This window comes from Camelus dromedarius, chromosome 8, assembly GCF_036321535.1.
Source record: "Camelus dromedarius isolate mCamDro1 chromosome 8, mCamDro1.pat, whole genome shotgun sequence".
Classification (NCBI taxonomy): Eukaryota; Metazoa; Chordata; class Mammalia; order Artiodactyla; family Camelidae; genus Camelus; species Camelus dromedarius.
This window is the reverse complement of record NC_087443.1, coordinates 6415270-6437055: the sequence shown is the minus strand read 5'-3', so window position 1 is coordinate 6437055 and position 21786 is coordinate 6415270. Positions and strand designations below refer to the sequence as shown.

At 45.5% G+C, this 21786-nt stretch overlaps 2 protein-coding genes across 10 annotated transcripts in view; one reads left to right on the top strand and one right to left on the bottom strand.

The window, feature by feature from the left end:
- Positions 1-799: 799 nt before the first annotated feature.
- On the bottom strand, positions 800-15027 carry ARV1 (ARV1 homolog, fatty acid homeostasis modulator). 2 transcript variants are annotated; one of them, XM_064487866.1, is made up of 6 exons: positions 14695-15027; positions 9606-9725; positions 7301-7454; positions 4324-4548; positions 3358-3504; positions 800-1766 (listed from the first exon to the last, which is right to left on the bottom strand). In XM_064487866.1, the coding sequence occupies exons 1-5, from the start codon at positions 15010-15012 to the stop codon at positions 3362-3364; spliced, it is 960 nt and encodes a 319-aa protein (XP_064343936.1). In that variant the 5' UTR covers positions 15013-15027; the 3' UTR covers positions 800-1766; positions 3358-3361. The 2 variants fall into 2 exon arrangements, with proteins under 2 accessions (XP_064343936.1, XP_010993719.3); XM_010995417.3 differs by having other exon boundaries at positions 800-1257.
- A 114-nt stretch (positions 15028-15141) lies between these two features.
- TTC13 (tetratricopeptide repeat domain 13) overlaps positions 15142-21786 on the top strand; it is a 71871-nt gene continuing 65226 nt past the window's right edge. For 7 of the 8 annotated variants that reach the window (XM_064487861.1, XM_064487865.1, XM_064487864.1 and 4 more), the window contains exon 1: positions 15143-15445. In XM_064487861.1, coding sequence (XP_064343931.1) covers positions 15164-15445 — 282 coding nt within the window. In that variant the 5' untranslated portion in view covers positions 15143-15163. Of the gene's footprint in view, positions 15446-21786 lie in introns of all 8 variants that reach the window. The other variant, XR_010381831.1, reaches the window with a different exon arrangement.

Sequence of the window (21786 nt, the reverse complement as noted above, 5' to 3'; positions counted from 1 at the left end):
TATTTTCTCCCTCTCTCCTTAATGTTTACAGGCTCCACCCGGTGGTCAACGGTCCTCTCCATCCTAGGGCCTTTCTGTTACGTTTTCCCAACTGGTTTTGTTCTGTTTTTTACTTTGGATGCTTCTTTTTAGCTGTGTTGGCTTCACTGTCCTGGGGATGAACTACAACTCAGGAGGCCCTTCAGAATCCAACCTCCCTGTGTCTTCCTGGCATCACTTGTAAATCTCCCACTGCCCACACCCCATCCCGCTGGACTGTTGGCGTTCAGTTTCCTGCGCATGCGCATTACACACTCTGCTCTCTAGGAACCTGTGTTCATCGTTATCCTCTCCGCCACAGATACTGGAAAGTTCCTTTCCTTTCCCCCTCCCGTTGGAAGACCTTCTTGACTTCTAAACATGCAACAGGTGTTCCTACTTTGCCTTTCCCGGGAACCCTGTATTCACCCCTTTGTAACACTTGAGACACTGGGCTGCAGTTACCCACTCATATTGCTAAATCCGTCTCTACTCAGTAAATTTCAAGAGGATCATGTCTTTTTTTAACCGCTGTATCCAGAGTGTCTGACCACACACAGCAGGTGCTCAGTAAATAATGAAAGAACAAATGAACGAAGCCAGCAGAGAGGAAAGGAGAGAGCAGATACTTATCTACTTCTTTAATCACAGCTTTACTGAGATGTCATTCACCCCTCTAGAGTGTACAGAGCAGTTGTTTTCAGTTATTTATTTTGGGATCAGCTGGTTTTAAAGCCACTGAGTCACAGGGGAAAGCTACGGAATTCAAAATTCACAGAAGCTCAGTTCATTGTGACTTTATTAAAAGTGTTCCTATTGTTGTAAGAACATGAGACATTACTTTCAACATTAACACTTAAATTAAAAAGATATAAATATGACAAAGGAATGAAACACAGATCTTCGCAGACCATGAACTCACGCTCCTCTCAATTCAGATGCTCACCTGAACTGCCTACAACGTATGAGCCTTCACTTGGTGCGTACACCATCCCTGCGGCGACACCCCTGGTGTTGGTGTGTGTCTGTGTGTGTCTGCACGTGATTTGGTTGTTTCCTGCCTGTGGGGGTGGGGTGGGGGGGAGGGGCAGGAGTTTCTAATAACCATTGCTTTCTTTTTCAGGAAGTACATCCAGATCTTTGCTTCATTTGTCTCAACAATAAGGAGCAGCTTGGTCTGTAGTTTGTCTTTTAGTTTACGGATGCAGCTGGTCATGCCACAGAGAGTAAGGAATGAAACTGTGGATAATAAAAGAAGTATTTAGAATGGCACATTCTGCTGAAAGTCAAATCGACAGATACTTATCAGGGCAGTCCCTGTCCAACGGGATGTGACAGTCCCTGTCCAACGGGATGTGACACAGAGTAACCTCGGGTCTGGTCTCTCCTGGCACCAAACTGTTACCCGGGTTGCAGGAATCTGGCACAAAGACATGGAATTTCAATAGAAGACACAAACACGTATAAAATACGAGCTAACACACAGGAGGATAAAGGTTTCACATGGCTGTCAAGGACAGGTGACCTTTTCCTAACCAGAAATGACAATGGATAGTTAGACAAGGAGGAGCAGTGACAGAAGCAGGGGCAGGGTGCTGGGTGCTGGGTGCTGGGATGGTCTCAGGAGATCTGGAACTCGACTGTGGGCACTGAGCTGGGCACCACAGACTTGAGTTTTGGAGTCTTCATTCCACAGAGAAGCAGGTGACTGTCTGGTTAGGTGACTGTCTGGTGAGGCGCTCCAGGCCCTGGGAAAGCAGGAGACATGTGTGGATGAGCAGAATGCGGTGGGGAACGTGGTGGGAACGTGCAGGTGGGGAGAAGTCAGGACTGGGTTGTGGAGGACCACATGAAAGCTCAGAGAAGACGGAAAGGTCTTCCTCAGGAAGAGACTAGAAACTCCAAAAGACAGTAAGATAGAGTGAGAAATTCGGGGGGACGCCAGGAGGGGTGCTTTGTAAAGATGGGCTCAAGGCCGGTGAGGAGGTTGTTGTAAACTTCTAAGCAGGAGGTGATGAGGGCTGAGCTGGGGTCTGACAAGATGAAAAGCTACCGGGAAAGGGTTCTCACTTGGTGGGCAGAGGGGCCGGATACGGACTTCCACTGTAGAGGAGATGGCTGGGCCGTCCTGGCATCTCTAGAACGCAGTGGAAGGGCTGAGGGGGTCCGGGCTGGAAGCCGCCTGAGCTGGGGGGGTGGGTCAAGCCCCGCTCCTGGGGACAGGCGGGGGGTGGGGTGGGGAAGACAGGCCCAACAGGAAGGGCCTGGGCGGCAGCTTCCAGAGCAGAGCTGGGAGCAGGAGGACCCCGATGGGGCTGGCGGCTGGCTGCCTTCTGATTTCAGGAGCACCGACTCAGGAGACCAGGGGGAAACCACGTTTCACAAAGAGGAAAGGCAGTGAAGAAACAGGCTGAGAGTAGCTGTTCTAGAAGAAAGAGTGTGTGGGCACATGGGCAGGAACCACTGCAGGGGAGAGAGGGCAGTGAAGGGCAAAGCGTCTGGAGAGTGGAGGGAAGACGGGGAGGGAGCGGGGCAGGAGGGAGGGATCTCAGCTCTCCCCCACCCCCCACCGCCTGCCCTGTGCTCCCCTCACCACCCGCCGCCCCCTCACTCCCCAGCACCACTCTCAAGGCTGCCCCTGAATCCTAACACAGATGCAGGGAGGGGCCGGCTGTGGTCCAGGTGGCTGATGGTGACCAGAGCGGGGAGGACATCTCCAGGTTGGAATCGGCCCCGGTGGGGGGATGGGGGGGAGCTGAGCATAACTCCCAAACAGGAGGGAGGGGAGGACAGATGAAGACAGATGACCGAAGAGGTTCTGATGTCAAGAAGAAGGAAGCTCAAGGAGTCGGTAAGTCTCGATTCTGAGCAAAGTCAGAGCAGACATGGGAGTGGGGAGTGCGGGAAAGACTCGAGAACAGCTGCTTTCAGGCCCCGGATGAAGGGTTCCCTGGAGGTGACCCCGAGGCAGAGAAGCTGACGTCTGGGCATGTGAGGACGGCCAGGACGGGCCGCCAGGCTTCCTGGAGAAGATGCTGGACTCACCCCAGCAGCTCTCAGGGCACAATGACAGAGGGCAGGAAGCTGATGGATTTCAAGGGACTCCTGGAGGCTAATGCACCAGCTGCCTGTAGGTTCCAGGTGTGGTCAAAAGAGAGGGGAGGTGGGTCAGAAGTAGAGCAAAGTCAGAGGGGTAGAGAAAGCAGCCAAAGGCAGGGGTGGTGGGAGGGAAGGGAATGGCTGCAAAGGGTTGGAGACAGTTGTCAGCGGGACAGACTTCAGCGTCTGAGGTCTTAGTAGGAAGGTGTCTGCACACGTGAGCCCCCGGATGCTCTGTACCTCTTCAAAAGTCTTGAGATTTATAGATGGCACAGTCACTTCCGACGGCCCACTCCATCCTCTGGAAGAAGTAGACCATGGCGCTCTCCACCAGTAAACCACTCAAGATGGCCAAAAAGGAGAGCTTACGGCTGACGTTTAGGGTCACTGAGAAAGGAAAGGCAACTGATAAGTTTTGAAGAGTTTAATTAAGTTACACTGGCCTGTGAATTATGTGCTAGTATGAATGGACTTGTTCTGTAAAGCTGACTCTGCAAAATCTCTATTCGTTCTTACTCATCCATACTGTTCCCTTCTCCCCCGTTTCCATCTGCAATCCTTTTGAGAACCAAAGCATCTTCTTATAACAAACACTAAGCTGCTCCTCCTCAACTCAAGACACTGATTCTCATGAATGTTAAACAGAAGAATTAAAAATAGATTCTAAGATTATAAAGAGAATAGTAGGGGAAAAGAAGGATACTGTTGGTGTTATAGTTTACAAGAGGATGAACATCATAGGAAGTATCAGGTAACAGGTTCATTTAAAATTGCATGTCTCACAATGTATGGGAATCTGAAGACACCCGGGGCTTCTTATCCTTCCTTGGTGTAGCAGGATCTGTCCTGAGTTGGGAGACAGATACCTGCCACTCCAGCCTGGCTTGACACCTGCCCCCATGTAACTGTGGAGAAGTCACCACAAGCTCATTCATAAAGAGGAGGTGATGATGGCTGCCCTGCTCACCCCACGGGACAGAGATCATGCGTATGAAAGCATTTTGAAAAGTGAAAAGTACCACGTGGTTAAACTGAACAAATACCGCATGCATGCGGTGCACAGGGCACTATGGAAATGTCAGGCATTGTTAGCCTATGAAGAATTCCAGCGTTTAACGTGTTATATAAAAACTGTGCTCTAGAAACCAGGCTTTACGTGTTTCTAGGAGTTGAAAGCTGAGAAGACGGGCTAAAACAGAAACATACCTCTAATTGCCTGAAAGTTTGATGTAAGGACGAATACTTTAATGAGCCTGAGGCACAGTGGGGTGTAGTCATGCTCCCAGATGACAGCTGGGATCAGTAAGAGTTTTCCGTAGCTGGATAACAACAACGCTTTCAGCAGCAAAACGAAGTTGGGTGTTTTTTTCGCTGTTAAGGGTCGTTCGACCCACAGGAAGGTAAAAATGCCGGTGAAATAGGCAGCTTGTTCTAAGAGGAAATGGAAAATAAAACTATGAATGTCCCAGTCCAAACCATAGCCCCCTAAAAACAAAAAATCCACAATTCCAAAATACAGCTTCTCATCGGTCGTCCTTAAGAAATACTTTATCAAGATCAAATTTTCTTCTCTTCTTCTTTTTTTAGCAAACCCCTGCCTTTTGTGTCAGATCCTGCTGGTATGATTTCAGAAGCATATTCCAATGATTCTTTCATGAAGCACTTCATCATCCTTTGAGGAGAAAGTAACTCCGTGAGAATTTTAATTCTTAACTTTCCAAGGTTCCTTCTAGGAAGTAAGATTCTGTTGAAACATCTTCAGCCCTAGAGATCACCACAGAAAGACAGACAGGAGAAAGGCTTTGAAGCCTGAAAGGTGGGAGCCGTCCTAGGAATTACACTTGAAGACGTTTCCCGTTGTTCATTCTTCCACTATTTATTGAGTGTCTGTATCTGTAAGATTTTGAATACTCAGTTACCTAGATTAACAGCTTCTCTTACTTGTTTTAAGAACCTTCTTGAGTGTAATTCCTTATCCTTCCAGAAAGGATTCATAGACAGAGTCCAGATTAGAAGAAGAAAGAGTTCCCTGGGGGGGAGGGTATAGCTCAGAGGGTATAGCTCAGTGGGTAGAGCTTAGCATGCATGAGCTCATGGGTTCGATCCCCAGTACCTTTGTTAAATTAAAAAAATAATAAATAAATAAACCTAATTACCCCCGAAATTAAAATAAATATATTAATACATTAAAATTAAAAAAAAAAGAGTTCCCTGGTGTCCCGTATTCAGAATACAGCACAATCTGTTCCATTTCCATCAACTAGGAATTTCACATTGCTTTAAACTGCATTATTCTTTGTATTAAGATTGCTAATGCTCTGATTACCCCGCTGGGTCTGTCCCTAATTCTGTTTCTTCCTATAAGCTGTGTTATTGAGGTTTCTGCAGAATCAGGTTTTGCTGGAACACATGTATATTACTATAGGGGAAACAACTGTATTCTTTCTAAAATGTTTTATAACTGACTATAGCCAAAATAAAGAGGTTCCAAATCCAGGTGATTAGGATCAATAAACATGATTGAGGATGGTTAACCCACATGGAATTTCATATATTCTTCATGAGAGACGCATTATCTCCCTTCAGAATGACAGACGGGCTTGTCAACTGCAATGATCTGCTCAAACAGGCAGATCTTCTAGTCTGAGTTTTGGACTAAAATAAAATAAAATAAAATAAAATAAAATAAAAACACAGTAAAGAACTCCCTACCAATGAGAACCGTCTCAGCAGTGGTGGGCTGTCTCCCGTTACTGGAGAGACCGCCTGGCAGGGATCTGGAGAGGAGGGCTTCCCGCCCGGGACAGAGGGCAGGCGAGGTTCCCTCCACACCTTTCTAGCTCAGAACGTGGTGGATTTAGGAAGCGGCCCCAGCCCTCGGGCTCTGCTCCATCTTTCATGAGGCAGATGTTAGGGAGCCCCACCTCCAAAAGGGTTCATGCATCAGCGGGGCTCAGCAGGAGCAGCGGTGGAGGAAGGGCTGCAGGATAGGAAACGCAGGATGGGGCGCCGGAGACACCGCCCCGTGGGGGGGGGTTGGGGGGACCGTTTGGAGATAGGAAAGGCGCCCCAACCCACCTACCAAAGAGGATGGCGGTGAAAACCGAGTTGATAATACTGTAAACACAGTGTGTAAGTTACAAAATGCTGTATCTGGGTAAAATACTCTGCAAGTTGTTTCAGGGACTTGAAACCTAACTATGGATTAGATTAAGACCATAAAAATGTTAGGTAACAGTAGGAAAAAAAATTCCAATCCAGTGTCCAAATAGCCACTCTAAGGTAGGCGCTACAGAAATTCCAAACTTGGAAAACCAGCCTGGTTTGCTTTTTAGAAATGATGGGCATAAAGCAGTTTATCTGTAGAGATTTAAGAGGCTCCGCTTTAAAGCTTAAGATTCTGTTGGGTTCTGGTTCTTTGTTTAGGGGATGTGTTCAAGGATGTTTTTAATATTATTATGTACATTTGGGAATTCTCGGCATATAGATGAATTTTAAAACCACAGGACTGGATGGGAGGGTCAAGGGAGTGAGGGCAGAGACAGAAGGAAAAAGGACAGAAGAGAACACCCAGTCCAGAAATATGACATTGGAGTGGGCGGCAGACTTGACATTACTAAAATAATATTTCATTATAATGAAAATATTTTAGAAGCAGGAAAGCATGGAAACTGGTCAGTAATAAAACAGTCACAGGAATTAACTTAACATAACTCTGACCTATGTCACAAATTCAAATTCTGAAGAAAAGCAGTTTCAGAACTTAAAAATTGGTGGGAAGTAGCCCCTTCCCCACATGCAGTCAGATAAATAACACATTTTCCCTATTAAGTGCACTGCGTTAGTACAATGTAATTAGCATAATACACTGACTAAGGTCTGGCAATTATCAATCTGTTTTAATAAAGATGAGATTCAGGTAATTTTCAAATTGGATAATCAGAACTTAAACTTATGCTCTGATCTGATAAGCGTAATTACTTCCAAGGCGCATGTGTGGTAACAAATAAAAAAGAAAGCAGGTAATTTAGACAAACTCACCTTGCAAGTTAGTGGTACAGCTGCAAATTTAGTCTCAAGTCCTCTGACTAGTTCCTCTTACCAGTGATTAAGACCATGCATCTTAATTTTAAAAATCAGAATAGTAGGTTAAGTAAGAATAGAAAGCATGGCTTCTTCCTACCTAGAGAAGCAATTGCAAACATTCTATAGAAATCCCACTCCTTGGCGTATCTGATAAAGTCGTCAAGATCAGTGCTCTGGCTGGAATCTTGAAGCTGCCACCATCGCAGGTACGCCTCACAAAGCAAACAGAAAACGCAGAGTTTCCCGTGCATCTGGAAGTCAGAGAGACACTGCCTTTCAATCCGGCAAAGAAACACTTAATCGTGCTTAATACCAGCAGGCGCGGACATAGCTAACTTCTGTCGTTTTGGAAGATGGTCCATCTAGTAGCTTTTCAAAGTCAGAGATGCCCAACTGAATGCGTAACTGCATTCAGTTTCCAACCAGTAGTTCTTAATCAGCAACGTTCACCAGAATCATCACGTGGGGAGATTTTCTCAGACACAAAGGTCTAGGCCCCAGTTCTGATTCAGAATCTGTGGAAGTAAATCCTAGACACGCAGATTTTGAAACAGTTCTGGGCAGGAGGGTGAATTCTAATGTGCACCCCAAGTTAAGAATCTGCTTTAAATAGTAGTTTACCCTTCACTGTATTTTCTTTCCTTTCTTCCTTCCTTCCTCCCTCTTTCTTCCTTCCTTCCTTCCTTCCTTCCTTCCTTCCTTCCTTCCTTCCTTCCTTCCTTCCTTCCTTCCTTTCGTTCTTTTCTTTCTTTTCTTTCTCTCTCTCTCTTCCTTTTTCTTTCTCTTTCTTTCTTTCTTTCTTTCTTTCTTTCTTTCTTTCTTTCTTTCTTTCTTTCTTTTCTTTCTTTCTTTCTTTCTTTCTTTCTTTCTTTCCTCTCTCTTTCTCTTTCTCTCTTTCTTTCCTTCTTTCCTTCTTTCCTTCCTTCCTTCTCTCTCTCTCTTTCTCTCTTTCTTTCTACCAGAGAAAGGTTTATTACAAGAACCAAGCAAGGAGAAGGGGCAGCTTGTGCTCAAAACCCCAAACTCCCTTCATCGTATTTTCAACATTCGTCTGATACACAGAATCAAGCAAGAATTTACGTGACTCAGCACTGCTGACAGCAGCAATAGCAGATATAATCTGAAGATTTTATGAAACTATTAGTCTGAACATGAATTAAAAAAAAAAAAAAGCTGCCCCTGGGCTGGATGAGTATAAATTAGCGAAAGACAGCAATTAAAAGCTAGTGAATCAGATGGAAGTTCTAAAGAGTCTGAAATTTTGGCAAAGAGAAAATATTAGGCGGCAAAACTCGCTCTTTTCTCTACATTTCTTCTGTGGGTTAAATTTTATTGATATAAAGCGGGGGAGAGAAAGTGTGCGTGCCAACCCAGAGGAGCCCAGGGACAATGAGGGCTGTGAGCGTCTGAGGCTCCTCCAGTCGGCACACGGTTCTTCTGGCTGCACTTTGGAATCACTTGGGGAGTTTTCAGAACTACTGATGGCTGGTTCCCACCCTCGAAGATTCTGATTTAACTGTTCTGGGTGAGACCCTGGCTTGGAAGAATAAACTGCCATCCCCTCCCTCTCTTCCAGGTGATTCTACCGTGTAGCAAAGTTTGGAGACTCGATGCTCCAGTCATTTAAAAGCTGCCTGGGTTATTTAACTTGGGGGACAGGGATAAATAAATTGCACCCTTGCTGTCCATGTGAGCCCAACATGAGCGCTTCCCGACGTAGCGAATAAAAATGCAGGACACACAGATAAATATGCATTTTGGATAAACAATAAATACATTTTTTGCACATGTATGTTCCATGCAATATTTAGGACATATGCTAAAAAGTTCTTCGTTGCTATCTGACTTCCAAGTTTAGTTGGGTGTCCTGTATTTTAACTGGCAACCCTACCCAAACTATTAAAAGAGTTCACAATTCAATATGCTAAATGCATATTTAGAAAAATCCAGCTTTTATATATTAGGACTTTTCTCATTTTTCACCCCATGCATTGCCTCAGTAGTAGAGTATAACATGTAATTATTTTAAAAATATTTTTCTTTTAATGTTTGCTTACTCCCTTTAGGTGTAATTCTCTCCCCACCAAGTTATATTTCATTTTACTCTGTTCGAAATTATTCATGTCTGTTTCAAAAGGCAACCTACTAAAAGGCAATCCAGATTCAGGTTCGTCAGTTTCTTGCCAGGGACCATATTCTTAAGTATACACTAACATTGCACACCTTTTAAAAAATTAATGCCTGCTATTTCTAGAAATTTTCAGACATCATTGAGAGAACAGACCCACCCTTGTTAGAACTTCTTTCTTTAAATAACGTTCTTTAATTCTGTTCAAAATTATTATCTTCAAATGCAAAATCATCCAGTAAAATTAGAAAATAAAAGCACCATCACAACTTACGTTTATTTTAGTGTTGAAAAGAATATGCCTGTAGGCCTGGGCTTTGCATAAAATTGCATTAATCAAGATGATAACAGGATCATATTCAATGTATTTGTCTACAGGTTTCTGGCAGGATTTCTGAAAAGATGCAAGAGAATATTAGAACAAGCAAATTCAAACATTCTGAAATCTTAAAGGATTTCAAAACAGCAGCATCTATTTTGGGTTTGTATAGCAATAAGGCTGCATCAGCAGTTATTTAAATAAGTTCCCATTCAGATATTAGATGTTCATTTATGAGAGACCTGGTTTCCGAAATGACAAAATATGATCTTCTTGGTTAGAAATATCAATCTTTTAATCTCATATTTAAGAAGCTAAAAAGATTTTTTTAAAGACTGATTTTAGGCAGGAAAGTATCTCAGAAAATTCCACTTTTAATTTATATGGATTGTTTCAAATAAATATATTTACAATGTACTTTCATTGATAAATTGTTGCCTGTGGGCTAGATGGCCCCAGCTGTGTGGTTCTTGAAACATGATTTGGAGAAAAGGGTTCAGAAAAGTAACCCTGCACCCAGAGCTTCCGAGAGCTACAGGGGGGTAAAGATACAGTGACACGGTGCCAGGAATTCTGACGTAGCGCATACCAAGAGAAGCCTGTCTTTTTCTTCAATAACACTGAGAATATGGAAATAAAATCGGTCTTTCTCTGCTCCAGTAGACACTGGAGCTTGCTGGGCTGTGTAGCCTGGTTCTGAGTTACCCAAATCAAAGCTCCCTGGGATTTTAGCAACTCCTATTAAGTGGCTTTTTGGGGGGGAGGGGAGGGGAACACATGTGATTACAATGTTATGAAATCCCAACACCATGAGACCATATGAAATACAAGTATAGGAGAGCAAACTCATTACAAATGTGACATTTGAAACAGTAGCTACAAAGCTGCATCAAGGCTGCATCAAGGCTGCATCAATGAACGGCTACAAGTGAAACCCAAAACATCTCAAAACTTTGAGAGGATAAAATAGAAACAGAAGTGTTACATATGCAAACATACTAGGATGGCCTTTTATTTTATTTTATTTTATTTCTTTTTTTAAACACTTTTTATTGATTTATAATCATTTTATAATGTTGTGTCAAATTCCAGTGTAGAGCACAATTTTTCAGTTATACGTGAACATATATATATTCATTGTCACATTTTTTTCTCTGTGAGCTACCATAAGATCTTGTATATATTTCCCTGTGCTATACAGTGTAATCTTGTTTATCTATTCTACATTTTGAAATCCCAGTCTGTCCCTTCCCACCCTCCGCCCTCTTGGCAACCACAAGTTTGTATTCTATGTCTACGAGTCTGTTTCTGTTTTGTAATTTATGCTTTGTTTGTTTGTTTTTGTTTTTGTTTTTTTTTTAGATTCCACATATGAGTGATCTCATACGGTATTTTTCTTTCTCCTTCTGACTTACTTCACTTAGAATGACAGTCTCCAGGAGCATCCACGTTGCTGCAAATGGCATTATATTGTCGGTTTTTATGGCTGAGTAGTATCCCATTGTATAAATATATCACCTCTTCTTTATCCACTCATCTGTTGATGGACATTTAGGCTGTTTCCGTGTCTTGGCTATTGTAAATACTGCTGCTATGAACATTGGGGTGCAGGTGTCATACTGAAGTAGGGTTCCTTCTGGATATATGCCCAGGAGCGGGATTCCTGGGTCATACGGTAAGTCTATTCCTAGTCTTTTGAGGAATCTCCATACTGTTTTCCACAGTGGCTGCACCAACCTGCACTCCCACCAGCAATGTAGCAGGGTTCCCTTTTCTCCACAGCCTCTCCAGCATTTGTGATTTGTGGACTTTTGAATGATGGCCATTCTGACTGGTGTGAGGTGATACCTCATTGTAGTTTTGATCTGCATTTCTCTGATAATTAGTGATATTGAGCATTTTTTCATGTGCCTATTTTGGTCATTTGTATGTCTTCCTTGGAGAATTGCTTGTTTAGGTCTTCTGCCCATTTTTGGTTTGGGTTGTTTGGTTGTTTCTTATTAATAGGATGGCCTTTTAATTGTATCAAAGTGCTAGAAGAAAAATGGAGTGCATTGAACATTATTAACCCAGCATTCCCAATGTAATGAAGAATTAGATTCAATTCCAATGAAAAGTTTCTCAGGCACATGAAAAAATGTTCAATGTCACTAATTATCAGAGAAATGTAAATCAAAACTACAATGAAGTATGACCTCACACCAGTCAGAATGGCCATCATTCAAAAGTCCACAAATGACAAATGCTGGAGAGGCTGTGGAGAAAAGGGAACCCTCCTACACTGCTGGTAGGAATGCAGTTTGGTGCAGCCACTGTGGAAAACAGTATGGAGATTCCTCAAAAGACTAGGAATAGACTTACCGTATGACCCAGGAATCCCGCTCCTGGGCATATATCCAGAAGGAACCCTACTTCAGGATGACACCTGCACCCCAATGTTCATAGCTGCAGTATTTACAATAGCCAAGACACGGAAACAGCCTAAATGTCCATCAACAGATGAGTGGATAAAGAAGACGTGGTATATTTATACAATGGGATACTATTCAGCCATAAAAATGACAACATAATGCCATTTGCAGCAACATCGATGTTCTTGGAGACTGTCATTCTAAGTGAAGTAAGCCAGAAGGAGAAAGAAAAATACCATATGAGATTGCTCATATGTGGAATCTTAAAAAAAAGAAAAAAGAAAAAAAAAAGAACATAAATACAAAACAGAAATAGACTCGTAGACATAGAATACAAACTTGTGGTTGCCAAGGGGACGGGGGGTGGGAAGGGACAGACTGGGATTTCAAAATGTAGAATAGATAAACAAGATTATACTGTATAGCACAGGGAAATACATACAAGATCTTGTAGCTCACAATGAAAAAAAATGTGACAATGAATATATATATGTTCATGTATAACTGAAAAATTGTGCTCTACACTGGAATTTGACACAACATTGTAAAATAACTATAACTCAATAAAAAATGTTATAAAAAAAAGTTTCTCCACTTCATTCATGTCATTACAGGAAGTATGTATGTTTTTCCAGTCATCAAGTGAACTCATGAAGAGAGGTGTGCTATTACCTCAAATTTAAATCTACCTAATAAATCTGATGCAGAAGAGGTTTAGGCCTTTTAGCCAAGCAAAGAGCAACCCAGTATCTAACCAGAAGCCACAGACTCAGAAATCCTATATACATATGAAGAGCAGTTTTCTAGATCCCCTTCCTGTGCTACTCATGTGCAGAACACTTCTTCTCTTTATACAAATATGAACGGAAAAGACCAGAAATGTTACTTTATTTTAAAATGAACCTGCAGACTGCTCAGGGACCCTCTCTCTGTCCTTTAAAAGGACATCATTTAAACCCATCTTCAGACAGCACTGTAAGTCTAAGATGGGATTTAGACATTTTTTAGACGGAGGTAGGCAAAAAATAGCAGCAGGAGACACAGCAGTGTAGTCATTCCCTTTGCAATCCCTTGTTTGACAAATGTGTTCAGAGTGGCTATTACTCAGAACAACAGCTCTCTTTAGTTAGCCATTTCCATGGACCAGGCACTCCTGGGGTGCTAGATACTTACTTTGAGACAAAAGCTGTATCCTCAAGGACCTTAGAATTTACAAGGGGAAGACAAATAAACATGCTATTCTAAGTGCTACAATGGCACGAGCGCACGGTAATGTGAACCCCAACAGAAGAGGCAGAAAATGAGCAGGAGCTAAAGAAGGAAGTGGGGTCAAGAATTTTTTATTTTTTAATGGAAGAAATGATAGTACTTATGTTGGTGGGGATGATCCGGCAGAGAGCAGAAGAGCATTGCTACAGGGGTGTCCTTAAGTAAGTGGAAGAGGATAGGATTTAGTGCACAAGTGGAGGCATTGGCTTTAGACAGGTGTATGAAGAGTTCACGCATAGGAACAGGAGGGAAGACTGAGCATATGAATAACGAACTCGGTTTATGTGGTTGCAAAGTTTGTAGAAGTTCTCTTTTCTTAGCGAAGCAGGAGAGGATATATGGGAAACTTGAGGAGAGAGAAGGTATTGTTCAGAAGAGTAGGAATGGGAATGGACTAGTGAAACGTACCAAGATGGCCAGACAGCATCAAGGCCCACATGAGGTTAGTGGTCATGAATATAAGGTGTTTTCTCCCCACCAATGCCCAGCTGCAGGGGTGCAGGGACAGATTAGGTAATACGCAAATAACCAGGGTTGAAATTTTGCCAAGTGAGGGAAACAGTTTGAGAGAACAGGAAATTGAGATTGTATGCACCAGAGGTTGACAATAAGTAGGTACACATTCACTCCCTCGTATATTACCACGGGCAATGTTTTTGCAATGAGGATTATCAGAAAATCATCAGGAGATCAGAAAAGGGATAAAAATGCATTGAGTGCCTATAATGTGACAGGTTCTTTGCTGATGGCCCCCTGAGAAACGCCAATTTTGTGATTTTTACAACGTAAGATCATTCTCTATAAATAAGACTATGAAAGCAGAATTTTTACTTCCTTATTTTGGGTTTTTGTATTCCCAACGTCTAGCATAATGTTTTGTATACAACCTTGTACATTCAATGACCACAATGGATGAAACCTGAAAAAGTATTCTAGGAGAATTTACTGTCGGTTATTAAGTGCAGAGACGGTAACATTTGTCCATCAAAGGGAGAATACGGATGAAATAGCTTTGGCGTGAGCCCAAATGTCTATCTAATCCGATCTCTAAATTTCTCTGCGCCACTCCTGCACCCATGTCCTTCCGAGGATCCGCTCGCCCGGATCAGCAAACGTGAGCCGTGTGAGACAAGCGCTGTAAGGAATGACTTCTCTGCCACCGTACGTACTCATGCATAGGCTGGACTGAGCCAGGAACGGGAATGCCAAGCATCGAACTGATGTCTTATTAGAAGACCCTGAAACTCGTTGACTTTTGATTTTTATCACCCTAAAAAGCTGATACAGATTGCATGGCCTCTCACGGTCCCCAAATCTCGCCGCGCCATTTTCTTCCCGAGGACACCCCACACCTGACAACTCACACAGATGGTTATCTTCAGCACGCCGTGGCTATAGTCTCGGTACAACTCCTTGGCCTCTTGGTTGCATTCGATGCACCTGTACTGGCAGGAGGCCGAGGCAGCAGCAGCAGCAGGAGTCACTGCCACCCCATCCGGCTTCCCCTTTCCTGCTGTCACCCCCTCGGTGTTCCCCTTGCCCGGCCGAAGCCCACTCCGCCCACCGGTGCCCATTTCCACGCAACTGCGGCACAGAACTTCCGATTCAGTGGCGGGGAAGACGTCAGACGCCAGACCGGAAGCCTTGCGCCGCGCGGTGCTTGCTGGGACTCGTAGTCCCATCACCGGAAAGGGAGGCGCCAGGTTGGCCGACCTGGGACTACAACTCCCAGCAGGCAATGCCACACCCCTTCTCCCGCCCCATTGCCACGGCCCACCTGCCTGCCGCGGGTTAAGGCTGGGGGGCCGCAGCGAGCGGCGAGGGCCGCCGCACATGCGCTTTGAGGGAAGATGGCACCTGCCGGCTGCTGCTGCTGCGGCTGCTGGGGCGGCGCTGTGGCCGTCGCGGGCGCGGCCCGGCGCGCCCTGGTGCTGCTGCTCCTGGGGGTCCTGTCCGCCGGGCCGCGGCCGGGCGCCCTGGCCACCGAGCACTACTCGCCGCTGTCCCTGCTCAAGCAGGAGCTGCAGCACCGGCAGCAGCAGGAGGCCCCGGCAGGCGGCGGCTGCAGCCCGCAGTCCGGGGACTGGGGGGACCAGTACTCGGCCGAGTGCGGCGGTGAGTGGGCGGCGGCGGGCGGGCGTCCGGGCGCGCGGAGCGCTGGGGCCGCGGGGCCGTGGGGGCTGCGGGCTCCGGGGCCGATGTGCGGGCCGCCCGGGCCTCGCCGCCGCCGGGCGCGGCGTGTGCCCCTGCGGGAGCCGGCTCCGCGAGGTGTCACGCCGGGGCCGCTTCCCGCCGCTCACACCCACGCCGCTGCGCGCCCTCCTCCCGAGGCCGCCTTGGGGAGGGCGGTGAATGGTGAAAAAGCTGACAGCATGCACCCGAGGCCAGAGAGTCCTGTCTGCAGTCCTGGCAACTGTTGAAAGGGTGGAGGAGGAGATGGCAGGTGACCCGGGGCAGCCCCGGTCCCTGCTCCGGCCCCCGCGGGTGAGGTGGGAGTGAGGGAGGGACCGACCGACGAGGAGGTCCGGACCATCTCGCGGGGCCTGCGCCCAGAGCGGGGATGCCTGGCCCATCTTAGGCCTGGAAATCAGGTTTCCTGACCTCCCGGTTGATGCCTTGTATTAAACACAGCCTGTAAACATGCGATCCCTGGAAAAAAGGAGGGAACAAAAGAGGAAGCCCATCTTATCTGCTCATTGACATCTTGCTTCCATCTTGCTTCCAGTTGTTTAAGATTGACCTGTGATCTGTCAGGTGTCTCCCAGAGAGTAGAAAGGGCCCTGCGGGCTCCCTGCCAGTGTCTGTCAGAGCTGTGTGTGTATTGGAACTGGGCCAGCTCATTCATTAAGATTGGGCACTACCGGCCTCGGCTTAGTAAGAGGCAGGTCTCTCAGGGGCAAAGTACATATGTAAATTTTCTGTCTTTGCCTCAGGGTCAAAGACCTCTGTAATGGGTCTTTTCACCCTTTAATCCCCTGCCCTGCCCTCTCCTTTTCCTTTCCTCTTGCCCTGTGAGTTCCCTTAAGGCTGGCTTTTGAAACATCTGGGTCTACCTGACTCACTAGGAGCTGGCTAGTTGCTTTTATGGCCTCACAGCAGTCCAGCATTGTCCACCTGGGAAGACAATAAGTATTTTTTGGTTGAAATGAGATGTCAAGATTAGCACACTGTGATTTCCTTTTAGCACAATCTGACTTCCTTGAGGAAGTCTCACTCCTTGAGGGCCATGTGACTTCTGCCTTTTGTAGGAGGCAGTGGCCAGTAACAGCATAAATGTCGCGGCCAGCATGGCATAGTGGAAAGAGAATGGCTTTCCCTGACTCTGAGCAGGTTAATTGCTCATCTTTGCAAAGTCACCTTTTCTGTAGATTGAAGACACTGTTACCTCACTACGGGGTTTTCTTTTCTTCACAAGGATGCTGCGAGGAAAATGAGAAATAGCTAACATCCATGAGTGCAGTGCTTGCTGTGTTGTCAGAACTTTAGGTTGATCAGCCAGTTCTTTGTCAGAACACTGGTGACTACATCACAGGATGGCAGTTACTTTTCTCAGATGAGAAAACTGAGGCACAGTGAAATCATCACTTACCTGGGGTCCCACAGCTGGAAAGGGAGAAGCCTAGATGATTAGGCTCCAGACAGAATTTGTCTTAAACACCAAGTGGTTATAGGTCAGAAAACACATATGTAGTATTTACAAGCATATATATGTACATAGTGTGTAAATCTTCATTTCCCTTCCCTCCTGGAGTCATGTGAAGCTCACTGCCTAAAAGAAACCCAGATTGTAGGCAATGAAAGATACAAACTGATTTAAATTATGAAATCGATTGATATCATTAATCTAGGTGGCTCATTTCACTCTGTGGCATCAGGCTTCTGATGAGGGTTAAGAGTCCCCATTTGTAACAGTGATTTTCTTAGTTTGGAATTAAAAACGTGCTGTGGCAAATGCATGGCATGAGTCTTCCACACAGCCTCCCCTGGGCTGACGCATGTGTCCCAGTGGCTGCCAACAGGTGCCTGAAGTGGCTTGGCTGCTGCTGCCATCAGCCGTGGGAAGTAATTTCCAGAGTCAACTGCTTGTGCTTCTTGGGTCTCCCGGTGTCCCCTTGAGCTTTCCTGGCTGCAGTGTGTGACAAAAGCCATCTCCGTCGGGGTAGACGCTCCCCAGATGTCCCTCACTTCTCCCTCCTTATCCTGGATGACCAGGTAGAAGCAAGTGGAACCTGTCCCGTCCTTGTGTGTTCCCGGAAGAGCAGACGTAGCAGCAAATTCAAGATTGACAACGAACCAAACTGTAGCTTGAAGGGCTCGTGTTCTGGAATCAGTTCTTCAGAATCAAACAAGACCTGACCTTACCAGCTATTAGTCACGGCTCCATCGTTGGTGGCCTCTCCAGCCCCAAGCCTGTCCGCATCAAGCCAGCCCCTATTCAGAGGGCAGACACAGCAGCATGGCCACCTTTCAGGACCCTTCCCACCACTTTGGGGTTCAGGCAGCTGAGTTGATGCCTGCTTGGGTCTGAATCTGCACACCTTAGAATAAGCTGTGTATGTGTTCTCTTAAGACAGAACCCCCAGTAAGTGTAGGGCAGGAGAGAATGGCTGGTGGGAGCCGTCAATCTAAACAGCTCTGAAATCCAGACCCCATAGCCAAATCCAGGCCCCAGGGAGCAGCCTTGGTGGGCCGAGGGGACCCCCGGGGGCCCGGCTGCCCAGACAACAAGCGTCAATGATCTCCGTGCCCTGAGTCTCAGCCTGGGCTGTGCTGTCCCCCAGTGCCCCTTCAACTTTTTGTCCTCCAGCATGTTTTCACATTTCACTTTTTGTTTGACAAGCATGTGTAACCACACACTTCTGACCTTCTGTTTTCCTGTGTTGAAAATGATCTTCCTCTTTTAAAAAATGAATACTGTCATGTACGTATTTTTCCAATAAAGATCAATTTCCCTTCCCTTCCTTGTTCTCTTGGCCCTGTTTGTAGTTTGGAATTGTGGGGAGAAATAATGAACAAAAGCTTTCCCCAAATCCTTTCCTTCAGTGTTATACTTGTGAACACGGTGCGTTCTTATTTAATGTTCTTGACACCAAAGTAGGTACTGTTTTTATCTCCAGGTCACCTAAGGGGAAACTGAGGCAAAGAGAAGCTAAGAAGGGTTGCATGCTGGAGAGCGTAATCTGGCTTCCCGAACGTTTGTGAACTTCTCGTCAATAGTATATGTGTATTAGTATAATTTCTCACTGGTATTATTGATAAAGTCCTATACCCTTAAGCTTTGTTGAAAGGTATATTCTTAGGTAACTTCTAGAATTTCATGTTTATCCATGTGCAAGGGGGCGTCATTCACTGAACCTAATATTTTGAACTGCAGAGCCAGAGTGGGTCTGTTGTTTTAACTAAAAAGCTATTTATGTGCCTCAGAGATGCTCCTGGGTGTTCTGGACGCCAGGGTCCAGAACTGGCTGGGGTCCTCGGTGGGGGGAGAAACCAGTGCGCAGTCGGCCTGGTGACAAGTGCCCTGAGGAACAGAGAGGTGTGGGGATGTCCCTTTGAGAGGTGGCCGGGGAAGGCCTCGGCTAAGGTGACCTGAGCAGAGACCCAGGTGGAGTGAGACTTGAAGAGACCTCAGAGAGCTCTCAGCTCGACGCCCTGGTGTTACTGATCTGGTGACACTAGCACTGGGCATGCTTAATGGCCTCAGTCAGGTTCAGTGATTCATTTACAAATGGAAGTAATTTTCTGTAGTTTGTTGAAATGGATAATCCCAGATTTGAGTTTATTTCATTTTCCCACTGATCTTTGTGGAGAACAGAGCATCAGTGTCTGAAAAGTAAGGTCTGGTAAAGTTGCAACTTGTCTGCTGATTCAAGAATTCAGGTTTTCTTCTCTGTTCTTCCTCCCAAAGCTAGGCTGTGTCTTGTTCCAGTGTGGCCTTCATCTGTATTAAATACATCTTCATGTGTTCTTTACAGACAGTCCAGATGTATTTTTGTCATTCGAACATGCATTTCTAGTACATGTCTCAAACATAGTTTTGTTTTCCTTTGAAAATGTATTAAGAACAGTTGAATTTATGTGATTCCCTCCTCCCCTTTTCTACTGCCTTCTTGAGTTTTTTGTTTTTGTTTTTGTTTTTCTTTGGTCTGCTTCTAGATGAGGTAGTCCTGTAGTTGCTGTCTTTATGATGGTTTTCAAATAGCCACCTTCCTCGAACTGGTGGCATTAGCACGATGCATGCTTAATGCCTCAAGTTCAGTGATTAGTTTACAACCGGAAGTAATTTTCTGTAGTTTGTTGGAATGGATAATCCCAGATTTGAGTTTATTTCGTTTTCCAACTGTTCTTTGTGGAGAACAGGGCATCAGCATCTGTCTGTCCAATCTGGGAGCTCTAACTGCCAGAAAAAGAAGGAAGTAGCTCTGAGCCTAGCTCTGTGTTTTTGACGAAGTCACTGAGACTGAAAGACGGTCAGTATTTATGGTGTCTCTCTTAATTTAGAACTTGGTCATTTAAATACATGACAAGGGTCTTACTGCTCACAGCAGCCTTGAATCACTCCTGTGCCTCAGAGGTGGTGGCAGGAAGTCAATGGGGGAAACTTACAACGAGAGCTATTTCCTCTTTGGTTTTGGCTGCGGGGAAGTTAAGAGCCACGTTTCATGCTCAGTCATGGCAACTGGTAACCCTTACAATTAATGTGTTTGCTTGATCCTTTTCCCTTGGTCCTGACTTTTCTGTTTGTCATTGTACACAGTTTTGCAGCAAATCTCTTCTGATCTTTTTTAAGATATGCCCAGTAAATTTGCTGGCGAAAAGGAGCTAGCAGATTTTGAGCCCGAGACTGGGTTTCGGAGTGATGAAGAGATTTGTCCGTTGTTATCTTAGCCAGCCCAGGCCACCGATCGCTGGGAGGGTGTTTGCCCCTTGTGTGAACCGAACGTCGTTTCTCAGAAAGTCCTCTGGGTTAGGGTGGTCTTTGTAGCGAGAGCCCTAAGAGGCTGACGGCCCGTGGTATTTGCATACTCCTTAGCTTTTCCGTGTAGGTCTGGTAGAAGGTAAATGGACCCTGGTGGATGTGTTCGGCTTTGGGTGACAAAGGTTAATACTGTTCCCCTCTGGATGAGAGTCAGAGATATGTGACCTGGGTTTTAAAATCTACCCTACGAGGGACACGAGTCCAGGAAGGGACAGAGCACTTTCTGTATGAAAACTTTTCAAGGAGCCCCTCTAATGGCGTGTAGAGACTGCTTGGCTTCGTTGCACTCAGTAACTACTTGCCGACCAGCCACCTTTTAAAGCTTCCCCTTTTTACAATGTAGTGTTTTAAAGAGATCCTCTCACCTTTTCGTTTGGGCTTGTTATCTTGCAGATAGAGCAAATACAAACTTTATTACAGGAGCAGAATTTTAATCCTTTTTCACTTTGGGTTAAGGCTTTCCAACATTTTCCTCCAGCTAGCTTTTTAGTTTTTTACTTTTTATTGAAACATGACACACATGCAGAAAAACGTGTGTATCACGAGTGGGAAGCTCCATGGATTTGCACCAAGCAAGTAACCCGTGTAACCGGAAGGAACCCCAAATCAATCACCGAGAGCTGTTTTTAAGCGTGCCAGTAAAGTCTGACTCCACGTCACCCTTGTCCCATCTGGAAACACCTGCCGTGGCTTTATTTCTGGCTTGGGAACCCGCACGGTGCAGGGGACTTCCTCTGCTCAGGTCACGTCCTTCACAGGGACAAGGTGACCTGTCAGGGAACTGTCCTCTGCTCAGCACCTCTTCTGCAGAATAGCCCAGTTGACTGACTTCTCTTGTGCCCTTTTCCTGCCTGTGTTTGGGGTGTTCTAAGTGGCACTGTGTTCCCTTGTCACTAATGCTCGCACATCACTGCCTCGATCTGCTTCAGCCTTCCCAGCAGAGCCGATGCTCTGTCACAGATGTGTGGGCTCGTGAGAAGGTCCTCAGCTTGTAAAAGTACGTGCCACCCTGAGCATCCGATGCATTTTTCCGTCCAGTTTGTACCCCAGACTAAGTGAATCGCTTTTGTGGGGAAGGCGTGCCGCCCGGCTTGTTGGCTGCCGCGCCCGCCCGCCGCCCGCCGCCCGCTCTGTCCTTGGACTGGTGCCCTGGCATTTGCTTCTGTGCCTCTTCCTCCATTCTGTGCAGCTGCCCAGCTCCTGTCCTTTTGGTTTTACTTTCTTTACGTGTGGCAGTGCTTTTATGTGGGTTAATACAGGGTCAATCAGATTACTTTCATGCTTTGTTAAAAAAGCCATTCTGTCTCTTTAAGATGGCTTTACAGCTCTGTGTTCTGGAGGATTAATTATATGTTGACTTTATAATCTATTTCTGAGTAGGTGGCCTCTATTTTCAAGTTGTTTTATGATAACTTACACATCTCAGGTACTGATGAATAATATTTTATTAGAATAGAAGAAGCATATAAATTTTTCA